Source organism: Battus philenor, unplaced genomic scaffold, assembly GCF_028537555.1.
Source record: "Battus philenor isolate CCGP_79_NKW_IND1 unplaced genomic scaffold, ilBatPhil1.0.hap1 SCAF_18, whole genome shotgun sequence".
Taxonomy (NCBI): domain Eukaryota; kingdom Metazoa; phylum Arthropoda; class Insecta; order Lepidoptera; family Papilionidae; genus Battus; species Battus philenor.
The window spans coordinates 3,203,253-3,220,997 of NW_027181680.1; the positions used below are offsets into that span (position 1 = coordinate 3,203,253).

Below are 17,745 nucleotides of genomic sequence, written 5' to 3' on the forward strand. Positions count from 1 at the left end.
CAGTGATTATTTTATTTATTGAATAAATAATTCTCAAATGAAAAGTATAAATGTGAAATAAAAAATTAATTTTGATGCAGCTGTCAAACGAAAATTTTAATTTGCAGCGCGTGAACTGTCAAACGCTCGAAATGCGCGCCAAATTGTCAAATGTGCGAAGTTCATAACGATCGAGTAGTAATAATTCCTGAAACATTTTAAGTTTCTACATGATTTCTCGGCTACTTTTTTTATTAGGATATGTTAGAAAATTTATTAAAAAAGTTGAATGGCATAGTTAAAGTTCTTCTAAAATTATTCAGGGACAAAAGGAAAAAGTGATTAAACTTAAAATGTAAAGAAGAATAATTATTAATTCATTTTAGGTTGTAGTGCTTCCAACTGATATTTTTGGAAATGTATGAGGCAAGTTTATAAAGCAGTCGACGCTTAACGGATAAAATAATAATGAAGATTTCTAATATAGAATGTATAACATAGAATTTCTCTATATCATACCAGTTCGACACTCGCTGCAAGTCACAGGCCTCCTCCAAAGGTTGTCGGCGTTGACTATGTCGTCGATCCCCCCAGTGGGAGACTTATCCACGTTACATCTAATGGCATGTGGTCGTCACTCAAGAACTTTGCTGCCCTAACAGTCATTCGTTACACGAACGACGTGCCCGACCAACTGCCACTTCAGATATTTATTACTCAGAAATTAGCAATCATTTATGTGGTAATAAATTGTACTTTTTAAAAATTCAAACTTCTCTTATATTCCAGGGGTGGTCAACCCCGACCCTAGTCCGAGTCGATCAAAATTAAAATTTTTCTCCAGCCGCAATTAAATAAGTTTTTGAAAGTTATACAAAAAAGATACTCATTTTTTTACAGTTATTACGTTAATTGAAAATTTAGAAGTGAAACATGTACATCAAAATTAAATATTGAAAATTAAAGACATTATTTAATGGAAAGTTAGTTAGTAGTTAGTTTAAGAAACTCCTGAAGATGCCCCATGGAAGGGTGAAATACATGTTGAGTAATTTGGTGGTGGTGGTTGTGTGATTCGCATTGTTTGCCGCATACGCATTTATCAGCGGGCTGGCGGGCGGTGCATTCCATTGCATGACTACCACTGCATGTGCGGAAGTGGCTAAATATTGGTCCTTTTCTTACTTAAAGACATTATTTTGCCTCAGTAATACTTTCGAATTTAGTTAATGATTATTAGTTGTCAGTAATTTAAAATTTATATTAGGAAATTTATATAGAACTGTATTAATGTTTTAAAAATATTATTAACACAATAATGAAAAGGGGAGGCGAGTATACTTTAAAAATAAAAACAAAATTTAATAACGAATTAATAGTTTATAATTTTTTTGGTACTTTTCGATTTCTATAAAGAAATCGTGACAGATAAGGAAGTGATATAATTTTAACTACGATTATTACAACTGTAGTAACAGAAATTGAATATAAAATGTTGTTGACATGACCATCTAATGTATAATGCTGATGATGTCGAATTCCGGTATGAATTGCCTTGTTCACCCAATGTATCACTTCCACGGTTGGTAACATCGGTCGGTTGTGGTAACTCGATGACAGCTCTTTAACTTTTTTCCGGTAACTGTAATACGTAACAGATAATATAACATAAAATAACAATGTAACTGGCTGACACGGCAGTTAAATAAAAAAAATGATACTTTTTATGTTTATGATAATGTTTTATGGTACAAAAAATTGTTAATTATATTTTCTGGCGCGTAAATAAATAATATCGATGCTATTTTAATGCTAAAACATAGATTTGCAACATTTATGCCAATAAAAGTTAAAAATTGCCCTTGCAAATGATTTACCGACAATGAAAATGCAATTCTACTAGGTAGTCGTCCGTTGCAAGGGATAGGTCTCCCCCAAAGTTCATCACGACGACCGATCTTGCACTGCCCGTATCAAGCGACTTCCCCTGATCTTAACTTTGTCATCAGTTCACTTAGTATGGGCCTAACCATGCCGCATCTATCCCCTCGTGGTCATCACACCAAAACCTTTCGAGCAATTCATCAAGCTTCTGTAACCTAGGTTCTTCTGCGAATTTCCTCATTACTGATACGACCTCGCAGCGAAACTTTGAGCATAGTTCTCTACATAGCTCTTTAGATGAACTTAAACCATCTAATAAGTCCCAAGGTAAGCGACTATCACCGGAAACACACTCAAGGTCAAAGAACTTCCCCTTTAAACATTGCGGTATTTTGAGAATCCAATGTGCATTAGAAATTGTAATTTTTGTACATAAGAACGTTGTACAAAGTATTATAAAACTTAGAAAAAAAGATTACATATACGGAGTCCCATGTCCAACAAGGAGGTCTTACAGCTGAAATAATGATGATAAATATATTTGTATTGATATGAATTCAATGTTCAGCTACTATGAGAATTTCGTAATACCTAGGTGTACGCAGCATTTCATCTATAGCTTCCTTAATATCTTCTACAAATTTCTTAGATAAATCAACTTTCTTTCCAAATCCTTTTCTAACAGCCTTCCTTACGTTCGTGAATTGGTCCCCGAACACTGGTATTCCTATGATAGGAACTCCAAAGTGTACTGCTTCAGTCAGAGAAAGTATACCGCCTTGTGTAATAAATAGTATGCAATTTGGATGCGCTGAAATAAATAAATATAATTAAAGAAGTTATTACCCTGGCTCAGTGCAATAAAAGAATAATTAAATCGATATCATTATCGTTTCAGATATCCCCTATAGATTTACAATAGCGTCTTTCGATGATATTAACAAGGCGGCCTTTCCATGTTGTTGTTGGACGTTTTCTGCACTTACCGTTCTGTGATCTTCACTACATGATAATTATTAAATAATATAACGAACTACAAAGTAAACATCTTATTTATTAATTATCGTTGTCGCTAATTCAGACCCTAGACGCCTACTGCACAGTATCCCTCAAACATATCTATGTGGGGATATATATAATTGCCTCGCTTGGCTGGGTAGCTGATCCTAGTATAGTGTTATGGTATGCAGAGGACGCTGCTGTCTATTCTCCGTACACTTTTTAGTGTGCAGTTGCAATTCCACATAATTAATGCACAAAGTGTGATTTACGTGAATTGAACCCGCGACCTGTGATCACAAGTCTCAGTCCTTTATCGTTGGGTTACCATTGCTCATACTGGACTTGGGTAATAAGGAATAGCGGTCATTTGATTGTTCTTTTTATCTCGTTTCTAGAATTTAGCCACAAAGATGAGCCATTTCAAAACCCATATTATTATTTTCAACTGAAGTGAAGATTTTGAAATTATAGGATATTATTTTAACTCATCATAATGAATACAGTATGTTCATAATTAATTATTGTATATCAATATATGTAATATTATTAAGATCAATTATATATAAGACTGTATCCCGGGAATCGAAGCCGTGACCTACGATCCCATGTTTCCGTACTCTACGGTTGGGCTACCACTGCTGTTATTTATTAAAAATAAACGACAATTAAAACAAGTTATCACCGTACATTACAAAACAAGTTATATTTTGATTATATATTCACTATAATTTTTTATGGTAAATATTGTTTTTTCTATTTTGAATGTGCCTATGGGAAAATAAAAAAAATGTAACACTTTTGTTGACTCAATTTCATATCATTATCAATATCATTATTTCAGTATTAGAACGTCAACTTCTGTACAAAGGCATCATTTCTAGATTTCCGAAAAGACCGATTGAAAGCGACCTAAGTCTAGTGTCTTCCGAGGAACGTAGTTGGATGTCCCACTCTAAACTCGCAGGTCCAACGTTTCGGTCACAGAATTTAATTATGTAATAAAATGTATATAAAATATAAACAAGAACAGACGTACATAAAATACTTTGTTGATGTACCCATTTCACGATATGAAGATTATTAGGTGTTATAGAAAATTTCATCTCTAATTTCCATATGACAACTTGTTTCAATTCACCGAACATATCAATAAGTTCCTTCTTAATATCATATGGTATATCTTCGCTTTTCAAATGGGATCCCATACTGAAGTATATAACTCCATGTCTTGCATTATCCATTGCGCTCTTTAAATCCTAAGAAACATTTTAAATTCTAGTTAACCTGGTTTAGAATGGTACCTGTAAAGTCGATTTGGTGCGATTTTAGCATAGTTTCTTTATCGCAATAGAGTTCATAGAAAGAGATGTCCGTGCGCTAAAAATTCACTATGAGTGATTGTATCTCAGTTACATCGAAGACGCACGCACAAAAAGGGACTATACCGGTGTAGATGTATAGTGTTGTTAAACGGTTTTATTTAGTTCAACCCGCACGGAATTTATTTGGATCAAAATTAGAAATTGAAATTTAAGCACCTTCCCGTTGTCAGATTGATTTGAAATTTGGTACACACATTTAATTTAGATGACAATACAATATAATAAAATCAATAACATTATAAATCTAAGATGGCCGCCGATATAAAATGGCGGATTACGTATTTTTCCTTAACTCCTTAAACATAAATATGGGTATCAAATGAAAAAGTCAAAATTTTAAATTCAAGATGGACGCCGTTCCAATATGGCGGACTAGGTACATATTTTTCCACAACCACCACAATATGGGTATCAAAAAAACCGTTTAACTTAAAAGTTTTTTAAATGTATTTTAACTGTATTGTAGTGGTTTTGCGAAGCGAGGACTACTTGGTGGTTGGGAGCAACACAGATATCTCCTGACAACCTTCACTTAAACGCAGGCGAGGCACACGCGGCCACTGTTATCGTGAGTACAAGAGACTAGTGTGCAGTGCTTCGTGTCCACCGGGGGCCCGGTGGGGGAGTGACCTGTAATTAAATTATTTCTTTTTTGCTCTCTATATTTAGGGATTGATATCAGTGATGTTACGTATGTACAATATCATCCATTTTTAGCCAATTATCAAGATATGGTTCGAAAATTTCGAACACCTTGGAATGCTAGACACATTCTTAGCTAAAGTCAAAGAGTCAATCAATATATATTATAACTTTTCGAAAAGAAGATAGGAAAAGAGAGAGAGCAAAGTAAACTGCATGGCTGTTTTATAATTAATGCTGCATTTATATATACAGTACGTTTTAAACACTAGTGGGAGTCGGAACCCTGATTGCGTTTGTTGGCAGTGATTTTAACCGGTCATGGTATTTTTGAAAGTCATCTGTGCAGGACGTTCCTGGAAAAGGACGAGACTGCTATACACGTACTACTTCGGTGTACTAGGATAGCACTCTTCAGGGCTACCTTACTTGTTACTTCATATTATATTATTTTTTATTCAAACGGTTCTATTAATAAATATAACACATTATTGTACACATAAATTCTTAAATTATTTCTGGTTGTAAACGAAAGATGTTTCCATATCGAGCAAGTTGCTCAAAAATACACGTCAATATCAAGTGTATTTAAGGCATGCAACTAGACTGTGAACTAGATAAATAAAAAACATAAATAAATAAAAATACCTTTGGTAATTGTTTTAACTTGTCATTGATGTGATATCCAGCTATTGGTTTAAAATTTTCCGGCCTCACCGAAGTATCCTCAAGCAGTTCATGCGAATAAATTAATACCATGGAACTATGGTGCATTAATTCAACAAACGGTCGTAAACTTTTTCCCCTTGATGCCATCAATGGTTCAAATATTTCGTAAAAAGCATCCTCGTCTAAGCTATTTAGATACCTATCAATTTAAAATTAGTTACACTGCTACCGAAACTGCTGTACCGCGTCTTAGGAAAGGCAAGGAGGGGGATGAAGAAAAAGATCATGATCGGTGACTCTCCCCTTCCCCGCCAATAGCCAAGGCGTGGTACAGCGGTTTCGGTAGCATTATAGTGGAGTGCAAGTCATACTAAGTAATACACGAATATGATAAATAACTTACGCTTCTCTCATTAATTTAGCTGTTAAATATGGCGCCATGCTTATGGATATAGACGACGAATATATGTTTGTTGTTTCTTCAATTCTTTGTAGTATCGTCCAATAGCATTCCATCGCCGAATACCAAATCAACGGACAATTATATAATGCTGCTATTCTGTTAAAATATTTGTGAATATAATTGTTTTGACTATTATATGATCGTTTATTGGTTTTCTATGACTATTGCGCTATAATTAAAATAAAAAATAACAACGTGGTCTAATTTCGGTATCTTGGCAAGCGTAGAGTCTCTCTATTGAATATGGACAGGGCTATGCTCTCGACTACATGACCGAACCAGATCTAAGAATATCCATAGACGAATAAAAGTAATAATTCAGTGGATTGGCAGTTTAAAGTGACAGGTCATATAAAAGTGGTGGTGGCTTCAAGGTTCTGGACTGACGACTATAGATTGGTAAAGCGGGATGTACTGTGTACTGGAAATCTATGCGAGAGGCCCAGATCCTGCAGAGGACGTTCCTATGACTGAAATGATGACAATGGTGATGAAAACCATCGCTTTAAACGGCCTACTGACCTATATTTATTTATTATCATTTTTTGTACACCATACTCAATAAATAGAGGAAAAAATGAGAAAAAAATGAAATAATTCATATGGATCAAGAGGCGGACTTATCGTTTGAGGCGATTTCTACTAGACAACCTTTGGATGGAGATGAGAGACATGAATGAGAGGGCGGTATAGGGTGTGCGTACAAATACATACATACAAGAATACTTACTACATACTACGTACGTACTACATAAACACGAATAATTAAGAGATCTTACACAATATCCTATTTTAGAGGCATAGGACGTGCTCTTTTACCATTTTCTTAAATACTGCCAGCGATTTAACGCATCTAATTGGATCTGGTAGCCTATTCCATAATCTAACAGTGACATTACTAAAACATTTCTCCATAAATATAGTAGAATGAGCAAGCATAGTCAATTTTAAGTTCTCCGATGATCTAAGCAACTTATCATGTGAGTCACGTAAGAAAAGAAATCAAGATTTAAGGTAAGAGGGAGTAAGTGGGTTAAACAAGATACTATAGAGATGCGGAGCAGGCAAAGTCGATTCGGCAATCACTAGAGCTAGTTATGAAATTCAGAAATATAGTCATATTTGCGCAGACCAAATATGAACCTAATACAAAAATTCTCAAGGCGCTCCAGCTTATGATATTAAGTTGTTTTTTATTAATATTAATATAACTTGCATCAGGATAATCAAGGATAGGAATAAGAAGTGTTAAATAGACTTGGTTGATTGAAACTCACCCAATACATAGATCATTAAACATCCATTCGGCTATAACCAAATCGAATGTTTTTGACGTATCCCTGAGTAAGCGGGCAACATCTTCATGTTGCATTGTCGCAGTGAAAATCTTCTTCGAAATCTGCGCATACAACTCTAAACCTTTCTCTGTTAAAATGAATTAATAAATATAAATTTTTAATAATTTAAACCACACACAACACAACACACAAATTCTCGTAATTATTGCGGTGTGATATGCAGAATGCGCTGGATCTTTGATCCCTGTTTTGTAATGTTTTTATTTGTTTTGTCATTGTTTGACTATAAATCATATGTTCTTAGTGAAATAGTTATAAGGTAACAATTGTAACTAATTTTATATTTCTAAGTTTTTACTTTCTTACTGCCTTTTGTTACTGTTTATCTCCAATAAAGTAAATAAATATAAACACATGATATCGGCAAACACAGCGACGGAGGTCCGTCCACAAGGTTACTTAAAGGTTGTTGGAATAGAGATGGGCAAAACGGATTCCTGACAATAAAAGAGTGACTTATATCTTTTCAATATTGAATATATCACTCTTATATCTATAACTCATTTAGATCAGTACCGCTCAGAGAGATAATAAGGCAGCTAGCTAACACTAAAAATATATCCTTTATATCTTCGGCTCTTTTAGCTCAGACTTAGAACTCAAACGGAATAAAACGTGTGAAATTAAAATAATTGAATCTATCAGAGCCAATGAGATTCCATCATACTTAACAGGCTTAAGACTGTCAACCTAAATTAATTTTTGTTCTGTTATTGCGTCACGACAAAAGTATGAAACTAAGAATTGAATGTAAATAAACAAATCATCGTTCGCGAAATAGTGAGCTTTTTTTGTTGAATTTACTTATTATTAAACGTTATGTGTTTTTGTCACAAAACAAAAAAAAAAACGCCCGCGCGTACGATGTTGTCGTTCCGAAATTCCGTAGTTTACATTTTTAATACAAATATGCAACAGCTATCAGTCTCTCACTCTTTTGCGTGTAAATTTCTATATAAGCCCAAATCTTTCTCTCTAACTTTGAATGAGCAGTAACTCATCACGATAGAGATATAATTGAAACACACGCAAGCTAGAGAGTGATTATGTTTTTTACAAAGGTATGTATGTACCTTTCTTGTCTTTACCTCGCGACCTACCCATCTCGTTGAAAGACGCTGGTTGCAGCCCGCTTCCCACAGGTCCTATTGAAAATCTATGAAGGAGGCTTTTGTCTAGCAATGGAGGTTCTATGGCTAAAACAGTGACGTTGAACGCTTTCGCTTTGGACAGTTTTTCGCCTGTTAATCTTGTATATATATAGTAGACTTTCCTCTTCTACATCTGCTCAACAATTGTAACATACTTTAATACTTACCCTGGACATATTTGTTATTGTAACTGACGTCGATTTGACGAAGTTTCGGATGGGTGTAATTAAACGGAATCATAGCAATTTGGGTGACCTAGAAATAAAGCCTCTATTTATATAAATGTACTAGCTCTCCCAAGTGTTATTAACTTATCGAATTTTAATAAAAAAAACGAATTAAGATATCGTAATTCAAAGTGATGACTTCAAAATCTTGTGATCTATAACTACTTGTTGTTGTAGCTGTTAAATACATGATATAAAAATTCAGCGCGTGAAGTGACAAATGTTCGAAATTCAAAGCTAAGTGACAAATGCGCAGTTTCAATAGTAATTACATGTCCACAAAAATTTAACACTTTTTGCTTTTTTCTGAATTTATATATTTTGCAAAGTATTAGGGAAATTTTAAATAAAAGTAGATTGTTGACACCGTATTTGGAACCTCTCTTTCAACCCCTGTCATGGATGGACTGGGTTTTTTTAATATAATATTTTTATATTTTTATTCCTATACTCATCTTTTGTCCTTCTCATCTCTTTCTTTCTTTGTCTCTCATTTCTTTCGACACTTTTCTTCCAAATATCACATCACTTCCTTCGCCTTTCCTCCTTCACTTAGAGATTTGGAACATAGTTTACGATCGATTCTCAGATCAACTAAATATACATATGAAATTTCATAAAAATCGGTTAAACCGTTCCAGAAGTGTATGGCTACTACTAATAGTGTGACACTAGAACTTTATATACACACACACACATATATATATATATATATATATATATATATATAAACACATATAGTTCCACTCTTTACTATTTAAAAGATATTAAATTTTAAGGTTGTATTTAGTATTAAGAAACTCTGTGCTCGATGCATATCGCTTCCAACTGGTTCTATTGGATAAAAAATAAAGAATTGGAAGACCATGTCTAACATAATAATGATATAATGAATATAAACAATATACCTCATGTCCTGCTTCGAGGAGTAATTCCACGAGTGCATTGTTTAAAATAGCATGGCTCTTAATCGGTAAATGTGTCACGACTAAAATCTTGTGGAAATCATTAGCAGAAGCCATTATTAACAATACAATCATAACATTCAACGGATACATTTTTATATAAACATTACACAAGAATGTCCCCGTTATTACAGATTTGGAAGGTTATATTGTACTAAAAGAAAATATTAAATTTGTTTTTACTTGAAACTGCGTTCACATATTTGACATTTGCTGTCAAAATAGACCTAGTAGTGTAGGCAATAAAGTGTCAGTGTTAAATGACAATTAAAAGTAACATATGCGATGTCAAAGCAGCACAGATTTGTGAAAGTTTTTTAAAAAAATGTTTTGTGTAGTTACAATGTAAATTAATAGTTAATTTATTACATTTTTGTTCATTTTATAAACAAAATAGAAATAATATATTGAAGTGAAATTATCGCTCGTGTATTTTTGCATACAACTTTTGAATGAATTAAAAAAAAGTGCTTTAAGGGCTGCCAATGAACGTTTGTATGTTAAAGGTTGTTACACAGTAAATGACGTCGTAAACGAAAGCCTTTGGAATGACGTGTTCGCATTCGGGATATTTTAATGTTCATTAAATATTTAATTTTAAATTATATCTATTATATTGTTACGTACTTAGGATTCCGACTCGAAATGAAACACTACTGGTTCACAAAGAGTCTTTTATTCACAAATCAGATGGTCACCCTTCTTTAACATAAAGTATACTTTCGCTTAGTCCAAACTACACTTCGAAATCGCTCAAGAAATCACTGTCCAAATAACTTACCAAATAGTCATTTCATATCACTGATCGAAGATCTTAATCTTATAACTCAAAAAACAACACTGTCGACATGGGGAGTACACATTTTTATACTACGGAGAAGGTTCTAGTAAGTTAGCGATAGTATTATACTTGGTTAGAATTTCCGAGAAACGTACACAGAAATCTATAAATAACTTCAAGGTCACGCGTGTTAACGGCACTTCTAGATCCTAAGGTTCCGTGTTTATTGTTTAGAGGGTTCTGTAACTCGTGCTTTGTAACAATATATATACATATCTTCATAGATTCTTTCCCTGTTCCTCTCATATCTGAGGGATTTCATCTAAACAAATGGCTGGATTGACGTCAGTATGTGATATAATCCATCGTATTTTGAATAAATAATTTTTGAATAGGAGTTTAAGATGAACGCCATGTAAACTATGGTTATTGAGATAAAGCAGCGTAACTGTCTGCCTTCAAACTAGTGTTTGCTATGTTTTTTTGAATAATCGCACCGATACCTATGTTCAACTTTCTCCAGTCTTATACCTACAAGAAGTTTTTGACAAAACGTCTAATAATGACCACTTTGTGAAGGCGATAAAGAAGCGTGTGAACACTACTGTTTAAAATAAAAAATAGGAGGAGGTAAGATTCTGGGATAGACCGCGGACCTGCAAGAGTAGTTCAGGAAGTCTTTACAAGTCGGACAAATAACCTTTTCAAGATTGTCGAAAGGCGCTAGACGTACACTGCTTCCAAATGGTCTCATTACAATTTTATGAGAGGGTTATGTATGTACAACAGTAAACGTATTTTGCTTGAAATTTTCACGAAAAAAAAACATTTACTAGCATCACATATAATATATAAATAAGTAAACTGTAAAATATGAACAATAAAAATATTTATAAATGTTAATAAATAGATATTTTCGAATGCATTTGTTGCAATGTTTTCCACTATTCCTCTCACATAATTTTTAAGTTTTTCTCTATAAAACGCTTCATGATAAAATCAATTATAATCCAAACAAATATTCCAATAACACTAAGCTGAAGATACGTATTCTTGTACATTGTGCCTTCAGGAACTTTTTTATTGACTGACACTCTAAAACGTATAGCCTCATTCACCCAGTGTACTAATTCAACGGTGGGTGGAGTCGAACGGTTATGATAAATAGATGATAACTCTTCAGCTGTCTCCCGGTACCTATTAGAGAATAGAAATAAAATAGATATATTTGTTCAGAAGAATTAAAATCACTGACGTAGAAGAATTGCACGATTGAAGTGACAGACGGATCGACGACATAGTCAATGTCACGCGAAGTCGCTGGATACGAGCATTGTCGAACTTTTGGGGAGGTCTATACTTTGCAGTGGAAGAGAATAAGAAGAAGAAGAATTAGATTGAACTCTCTTTAATGGAGTCTCTCAAATTTAAGTTACGGGGTTTCTTAAAGCGCCTTGATTTGTGAAAAGTCCTCAACAAACTCGATTTTTGTGGTCACTTGTACAATCTTCTTAATATAGTAGTTAGGTAATTTATTTACAAGAACGCTTTGATATGATTATTGTTTTCTGCTTTAGTGCAAAAAACTAGGATAGTAAATGTTGATTTGTATAATATTACATCCACAATCGATATTTACAATGCTTGTAGTTTCGCGATTGGGAACGATGAATGTTAAGTTAAGAGAGTCGCCATAAGGATTATTAAAAATGGTTTATTTTTTCTTTTGACATCTTTACTTCACCATTATAAATGATTTAAATATGAAAGAAATATGCACGTGTGCATAAAAGAATATCAACAACTTGTATAAAATAAATATGAATATCTTTCCCTTAATAAAATGCAATACGATTGGACGGGTTTATGTTTACATACGTATGTTAACAATAGTGTACTGCATACTTAGGGTTTCTTAACATTTCGTTGACAGCTTCCTTTATATCTTCAGCCATTGAATAAGTTCTGTCCACTTTTATTGCAAAACCTTTTTCTACAGCCCTCTCTATGTTAGTGAATTGATCAGCCAGTATTGGAACTCCTATTATCGGCACTCCGAAATGTAAAGCTTCAGTTGTAGAAAGAACACCGCCTTGTGTTATAAAGAGTATACAGTTTGGATGTGCTGAAATGTATTCCTTTGATTTATTCTATTTTCTTTATACTAACTATATATGGTACAGTCAGATTACATACTGCTAAATATGAAAACACAATTCAAGACCATCAATTTATTTATTTACTTAATGCGTTAATAATATGTCGACGGCCCAAATATGACACAAAGAAGATCACGGGGAAAAAAGAACGATCGCGCCAGTCGGGGCTGACGCGTGTCGAAGCGAAGTAAAGGTCATGTAGTAATGGTTTAGTGTTCGCGTTATTACCATATTGTATGCAAAATGTTCGTCGATTTATATTTTTAGCTTCGTTGTCTTGAATAAATGCATCTTATAAATATAAATGTCGATGTAATTCGAGCTCCATGCTGACACGTAACGATAATAAACAAAGATTACTCACAAAAACAAGTTTACTGTTGCGCATCGCAAGACTTTTAATAATGCTATCATGCTTTATTGTGTTTAAGTTTTAAATTTTGATTACTACCTGCTATGCCTTTTCTGGTTTTAATGTTTTACAATTATTCAACAGATACGACTGCTTTATATCTGTGGTCATTCTTTACATTTTTTTAAATAAAAATTTTCTTCGTATGTTAACGCAAATATGAAACAAAGTGCCACAGAGTTATCTTGCAAAAAAATAATAATATATCAATGGTGCCCTAAAATAGGTCAGAAAACTAAAACTTTTATATTATAGTCCCTGGAGGGTTTTTCAAAAAGATTTTTCCATTAATAATTTTAGATCATTGTTTAAAACTCACCTAAAACACTTTGCTGTGGAAACCATTCTCGAATATGCACATTGTACGGTAAATCCGTAACTTTCAAATCATTCTTCCAAAGTACTGTCTGTTTAAGACCACTAAAAACATTAATAAGTTTCTCATTGAAAATTCCCGTAATTTCATGACTATTTAAGTTTGATCCCATGCTGAAGTATATAACACCATGCTTCGCGTTGTCCATTATACTTTTCAGATTCTAAAATTAATCATAGAATGTATTGCATTACTTACATTATACTCGTATAGTTATTATAAATGACGAAAAAAATGTGACATGATTACATATATTTTATGGAATCAGGTGTTACCTCGCGGAAGTCCATCCTAAGTAAGAAAAGGATCAATATTTAGCCACCTCCGCACATGCAGTGGTAGTCATGCAATAAAATGCACCGCCCGCCAGCCCGCTGATAAATGCGTATGCGGCAAACAAAGCGATTCACACAACCGCCACCGCCAAATTACTCAACACGTGTTTCACCCCTCCACGGGGCATCTTCAGGAGTTATGTTACACCGATTAGTGCTCTGTGTTTGGCACTAATCGGTGCACTAATCGGCTTAATATTGGTCCTTTTATGACTACATATATATAGATAGTGATTTATTCGTAAAGTTAAATTAAGAACGCAGTGCAAAAATAAAGGCTTTGTACACCTTCTTAGAAATTGAGTCCGCGGAAACAGGAGGTCTGCGTACTAAAAATTTACGCTGGGTGATCGTACCCCAATTGCAACGAAGATGCACACACGTAGAGAGACTATATCCGTGTAGGTGTATAATGTAGTGCAGAGTTCCCCAAACTTTTTTGTGTCGTAGACCCCTTGCTATGTTTTTCCGTGTTGGGTAGACCCCTACTTACCGGATATTGATTTTCTGTAAATTTCTAACTGTAGTGAAATTAGTGTTAAAAACTTAAAGTGTCAATTTATACATTTATTAATTAAATTTAAATTAAAACTACTTAAAATAGAATTTTGTATTTGTTATGTAAAATATACGTAACATTAAATAAACATAAAATAAACTATAAATAAAATAACATAAGCAATAAGTCAATATTTTTAGTGAGAAGGATGAACCTGATGCTTTAATAATAAATTATCAACATTTGGCGTCAATTTTGTAAGTAATTAAAGTAATTTTATAAACATATTTAATAATTTTTTTACTTCATAGGTACTATTATAAATAATGTAAACGTTTTGATATTATAAGATAGTATGATGTAAGTAAATAGGTACTATCAGTGTATGTGTTAAGATCCACTATTGCGGACCCCCAAATTTTTTTTCGCTGACGTAGTCCCCTTGCAGGTTGTCATAGACCCCTAGGGGTCGATATAGACCACTTTAGGAATCACTGGTGTAGTGTAAGTTTTGCGAAGCGAGGACTACTTGGCGGTGGTGGTGATCGTTCGGAACGGTATTATATCTTTTCTTCTTAACGTCATAAATGATTCGAATATATTCTCGTATGGTTATTTACTTAATGCTCGTCTGAAGAGTGCGGTGTGCATTGCTCGTGCAACCTGGCGTGGTTAAACCCCCCGACTAGGTGGACTGTTCGGGTGAAGTAGCTGGATGCAGGTAGCGCAAGGTTACCGTAGCGATATTTGGGAGAGGCATAGGCCTTGCAGTGGGAGTATATCGTTGAAAATAAGAAGATATCACAGGCATATCCAGGCCTTTTTAGACACTTATTTTTCGGGCGAATCCTCAAAATTTGGAAGTGTATATTTTTTGTACCCTAACTTTTTGCCACTTTGTGATCAAGAAAAAAATCAAATAAAATTATGTTATCATTTCAAAGTAACAATGTTTTTGAAAAAATAAATAAGTTTAAACAATTTTGGGCTTATAAAAACGAGCTAATTTTTATTAAAGTTGTTCATCGAAATTTTATTTAAAGGCTCTGCGTAGTTTCATGTGCCCCTAAAAAAGCCTTGGGTATACCTACACACTTTGTACTCCACACATTGTATCTGGAACTACTTTTTTAACAATTTTTAATACATTGAAATAAAATTAGAGATCTAATTATGAGGTCAAATAAATCAGTTATTAACAAATTTAGTTACATGTACTTAAAAGCTCATAAATATTAAAAACTAACAAGCATGTTCAGATATAATACCGAAAGATATGATAAGTTGTAGTTACTGTGACATTAAACTCTAATTTATTTAAATTCATGAGTTGCTTTAATATAAGAAAAATATTTTTTATGGTCACGTAAAAACAATCTTTCTGTCAAATGTCGTAAGTCTTAATATCTACGTGTTTAACGTGACGGTACTACAGGTAAGATATCACTTGTATGAAGTTTAAGGAAATTAAAATCGTCATTTCAGTCTATAGACGTTGACTGCAAGGATAGGGATCCCCCAAAGATATCTATGGGGAGATACACTATAATAGTCATGCTTGGCAAGCGGATTGGCGATCGCAGTGTGGTATTGTGGTATGTAGGGACGTTCCTGGCAATCCTCTGGAAACTTAAGTGTCAATTTAAAGTAATTAATACACAAAGCCAGAATTATTGTTTCTATCTAGGGAATCGAAACCGCGACTTACGATCGCAAGTTTAGTTCTCCGCCACTGAGAAAATAAAATAAAATTTTATTTAAAATACCTTTGGTAATGGTTTCGCTACGGCATCGATGTGATATCCAGCGATCGGTTTGAACTTTTGAGGCAACGTTTTAGCTTCATACGGCAAAATATTTAAATAAATCAGTACTAAGGATTCAAAGCATTTTGATTCTTCGAACGGAATTAATTGTTTTCCTCTTAACGCCATTAATGGTTTAAATATATTTTCGTATGCCCGTTTTTCATAATTATACAAACGTCTATAAGAATAAATTGTTTGATTATAATTTTAAATTTATATTTTTGGACGAATGAGAGATAGCTACATAGACGAATGAAGAATGAAAGTGACCAATTAGCATTGTTAAAGTGACAGTCGATAGGCAATATAGCGCAAAGGAAACATAGTTTTAAGATTATGGATATGGAGATCACGGATTGGCACTTTTATTATCTTTTATATAATTCATATTATTAGAGTGGCAAACGCAGCGTGGGATGTACGCCCCCTAGGTTGATAGACGAAATTTTAAACTCAGTCGGAAAAAGCTGGATGCATGTCGCTTCTTATCGGTCTTATAGCAGAAATGGTAATGGTGAATTCTCGGAAACATGTTCGTAAAAATTCAAAAGTTTATACACTGTGTTTTATATATTTTCAAAATAATCAATGTCAACCTTACGATGTCAAAATTGATTTTCCAGATAAGGAACTTACTAAGTTTTATAATTAGGTCATGTAATCGTTACCGTTTCAACACAAGTTATACGAAACTTGCAGGATATAACATACATTGTGTATCGACTTATTTAAAGAATTATATAATATATTTAATTAAAACGTATCGACAAATCATGCCTAAATTGGTATAAAATGAAAAACTCTGCAAGTCAATGGTCATTGACAAGTTAATACAAGATATAAGACTGTACAAGTCTTTCAGGAACATTTTAATTTGCTTTGTATTTGAAGTAAAATCTCTTTTGCCAATAATAGTTTGGGAATACTTTTTATTAAATATTGACTTTTATAAAACGCCTTTTATTAAATATTATTCCACCTTTCTTTCTCTTAAATTCTCTCTCTTTTATATACTAAGATTCGACAAGAACTATATTAATATTCCTTCATAAACATTAAAAATGTTACTTGTTAACAACGGAAAACTGGTAAAATGTGACTTACAGATCGTTCATTAAATAAATTGACACGAATGGCGGCTCTTTAGTAAACCATGTGTATATATTTTCAGAATTTATACTGTCTTCAATTAGACGTAACATCATCCAATGTGATTCTGTTGCGGAAAACCATAGGATTGGGCAGTCGTATAAAGCCGACAATCTAAAACATGTCTCTATTTCAATCAGTGTTTAACTTAATAATATTTTTTAACAACAATGGTTTATTAAGTTCTTAATGTTATTATCCATAGGATCATTAACAGGGCTATTTAATAGAATCAGGAGTTACCTTGCGGAAGTCCTTCCTCAGTAAGAAAAGGACCAATATTTAGCCACTTCCGCACATGCAGTGGTAGTTTTTTTTGTTTCAACTCTGTGTTTGGCACTAATCGGTGTTACATAACTCCTGAAGGTGCACCGTGGAGGGGTGAAACACGTGTTGAGTAATTTGACGGTGGCGGTTGTGTAATTCGCATTGTTTGCCGCATACGCATTTATCAGCGGGCTGGCGGGCGGTGTACTTTGTTGCACGACTACCACTGCATGTGCG

At 33.6% G+C, this 17,745-nt stretch overlaps 1 protein-coding gene across 1 annotated transcript; it reads right to left on the bottom strand.

The window, feature by feature from the left end:
• Positions 1–3,196: 3,196 nt before the first annotated feature.
• On the bottom strand, positions 3,197–16,218 carry LOC137920448 (UDP-glucosyltransferase 2-like). The gene is made up of 5 exons (XM_068763814.1): positions 16,051–16,218; positions 13,394–13,613; positions 12,402–12,628; positions 3,924–4,121; positions 3,197–3,256 (listed from the first exon to the last, which is right to left on the bottom strand). The coding sequence occupies exons 1-5, from the start codon at positions 16,216–16,218 to the stop codon at positions 3,197–3,199; spliced, it is 873 nt and encodes a 290-aa protein (XP_068619915.1).
• Positions 16,219–17,745: the final 1,527 nt, after the last annotated feature.

Excerpts from the sequence above, each read along its gene's own strand:
- LOC137920448 (XM_068763814.1), bottom strand. The coding sequence starts at position 16,218 with ATGGCGTTAAGAGGAAAACAATTAATTCCGTTCGAAGAATCAAAATGC. Across the intron at positions 13,614-16,050 it reads TAGCGAAACCATTACCAAAG|AATCTGAAAAGTATAATGGA; the intron begins GTATTTTAAATA and ends GATTAATTTTAG. Across the intron at positions 12,629-13,393 it reads TCCACAGCAAAGTGTTTTAG|CACATCCAAACTGTATACTC; the intron begins GTGAGTTTTAAA and ends AATACATTTCAG.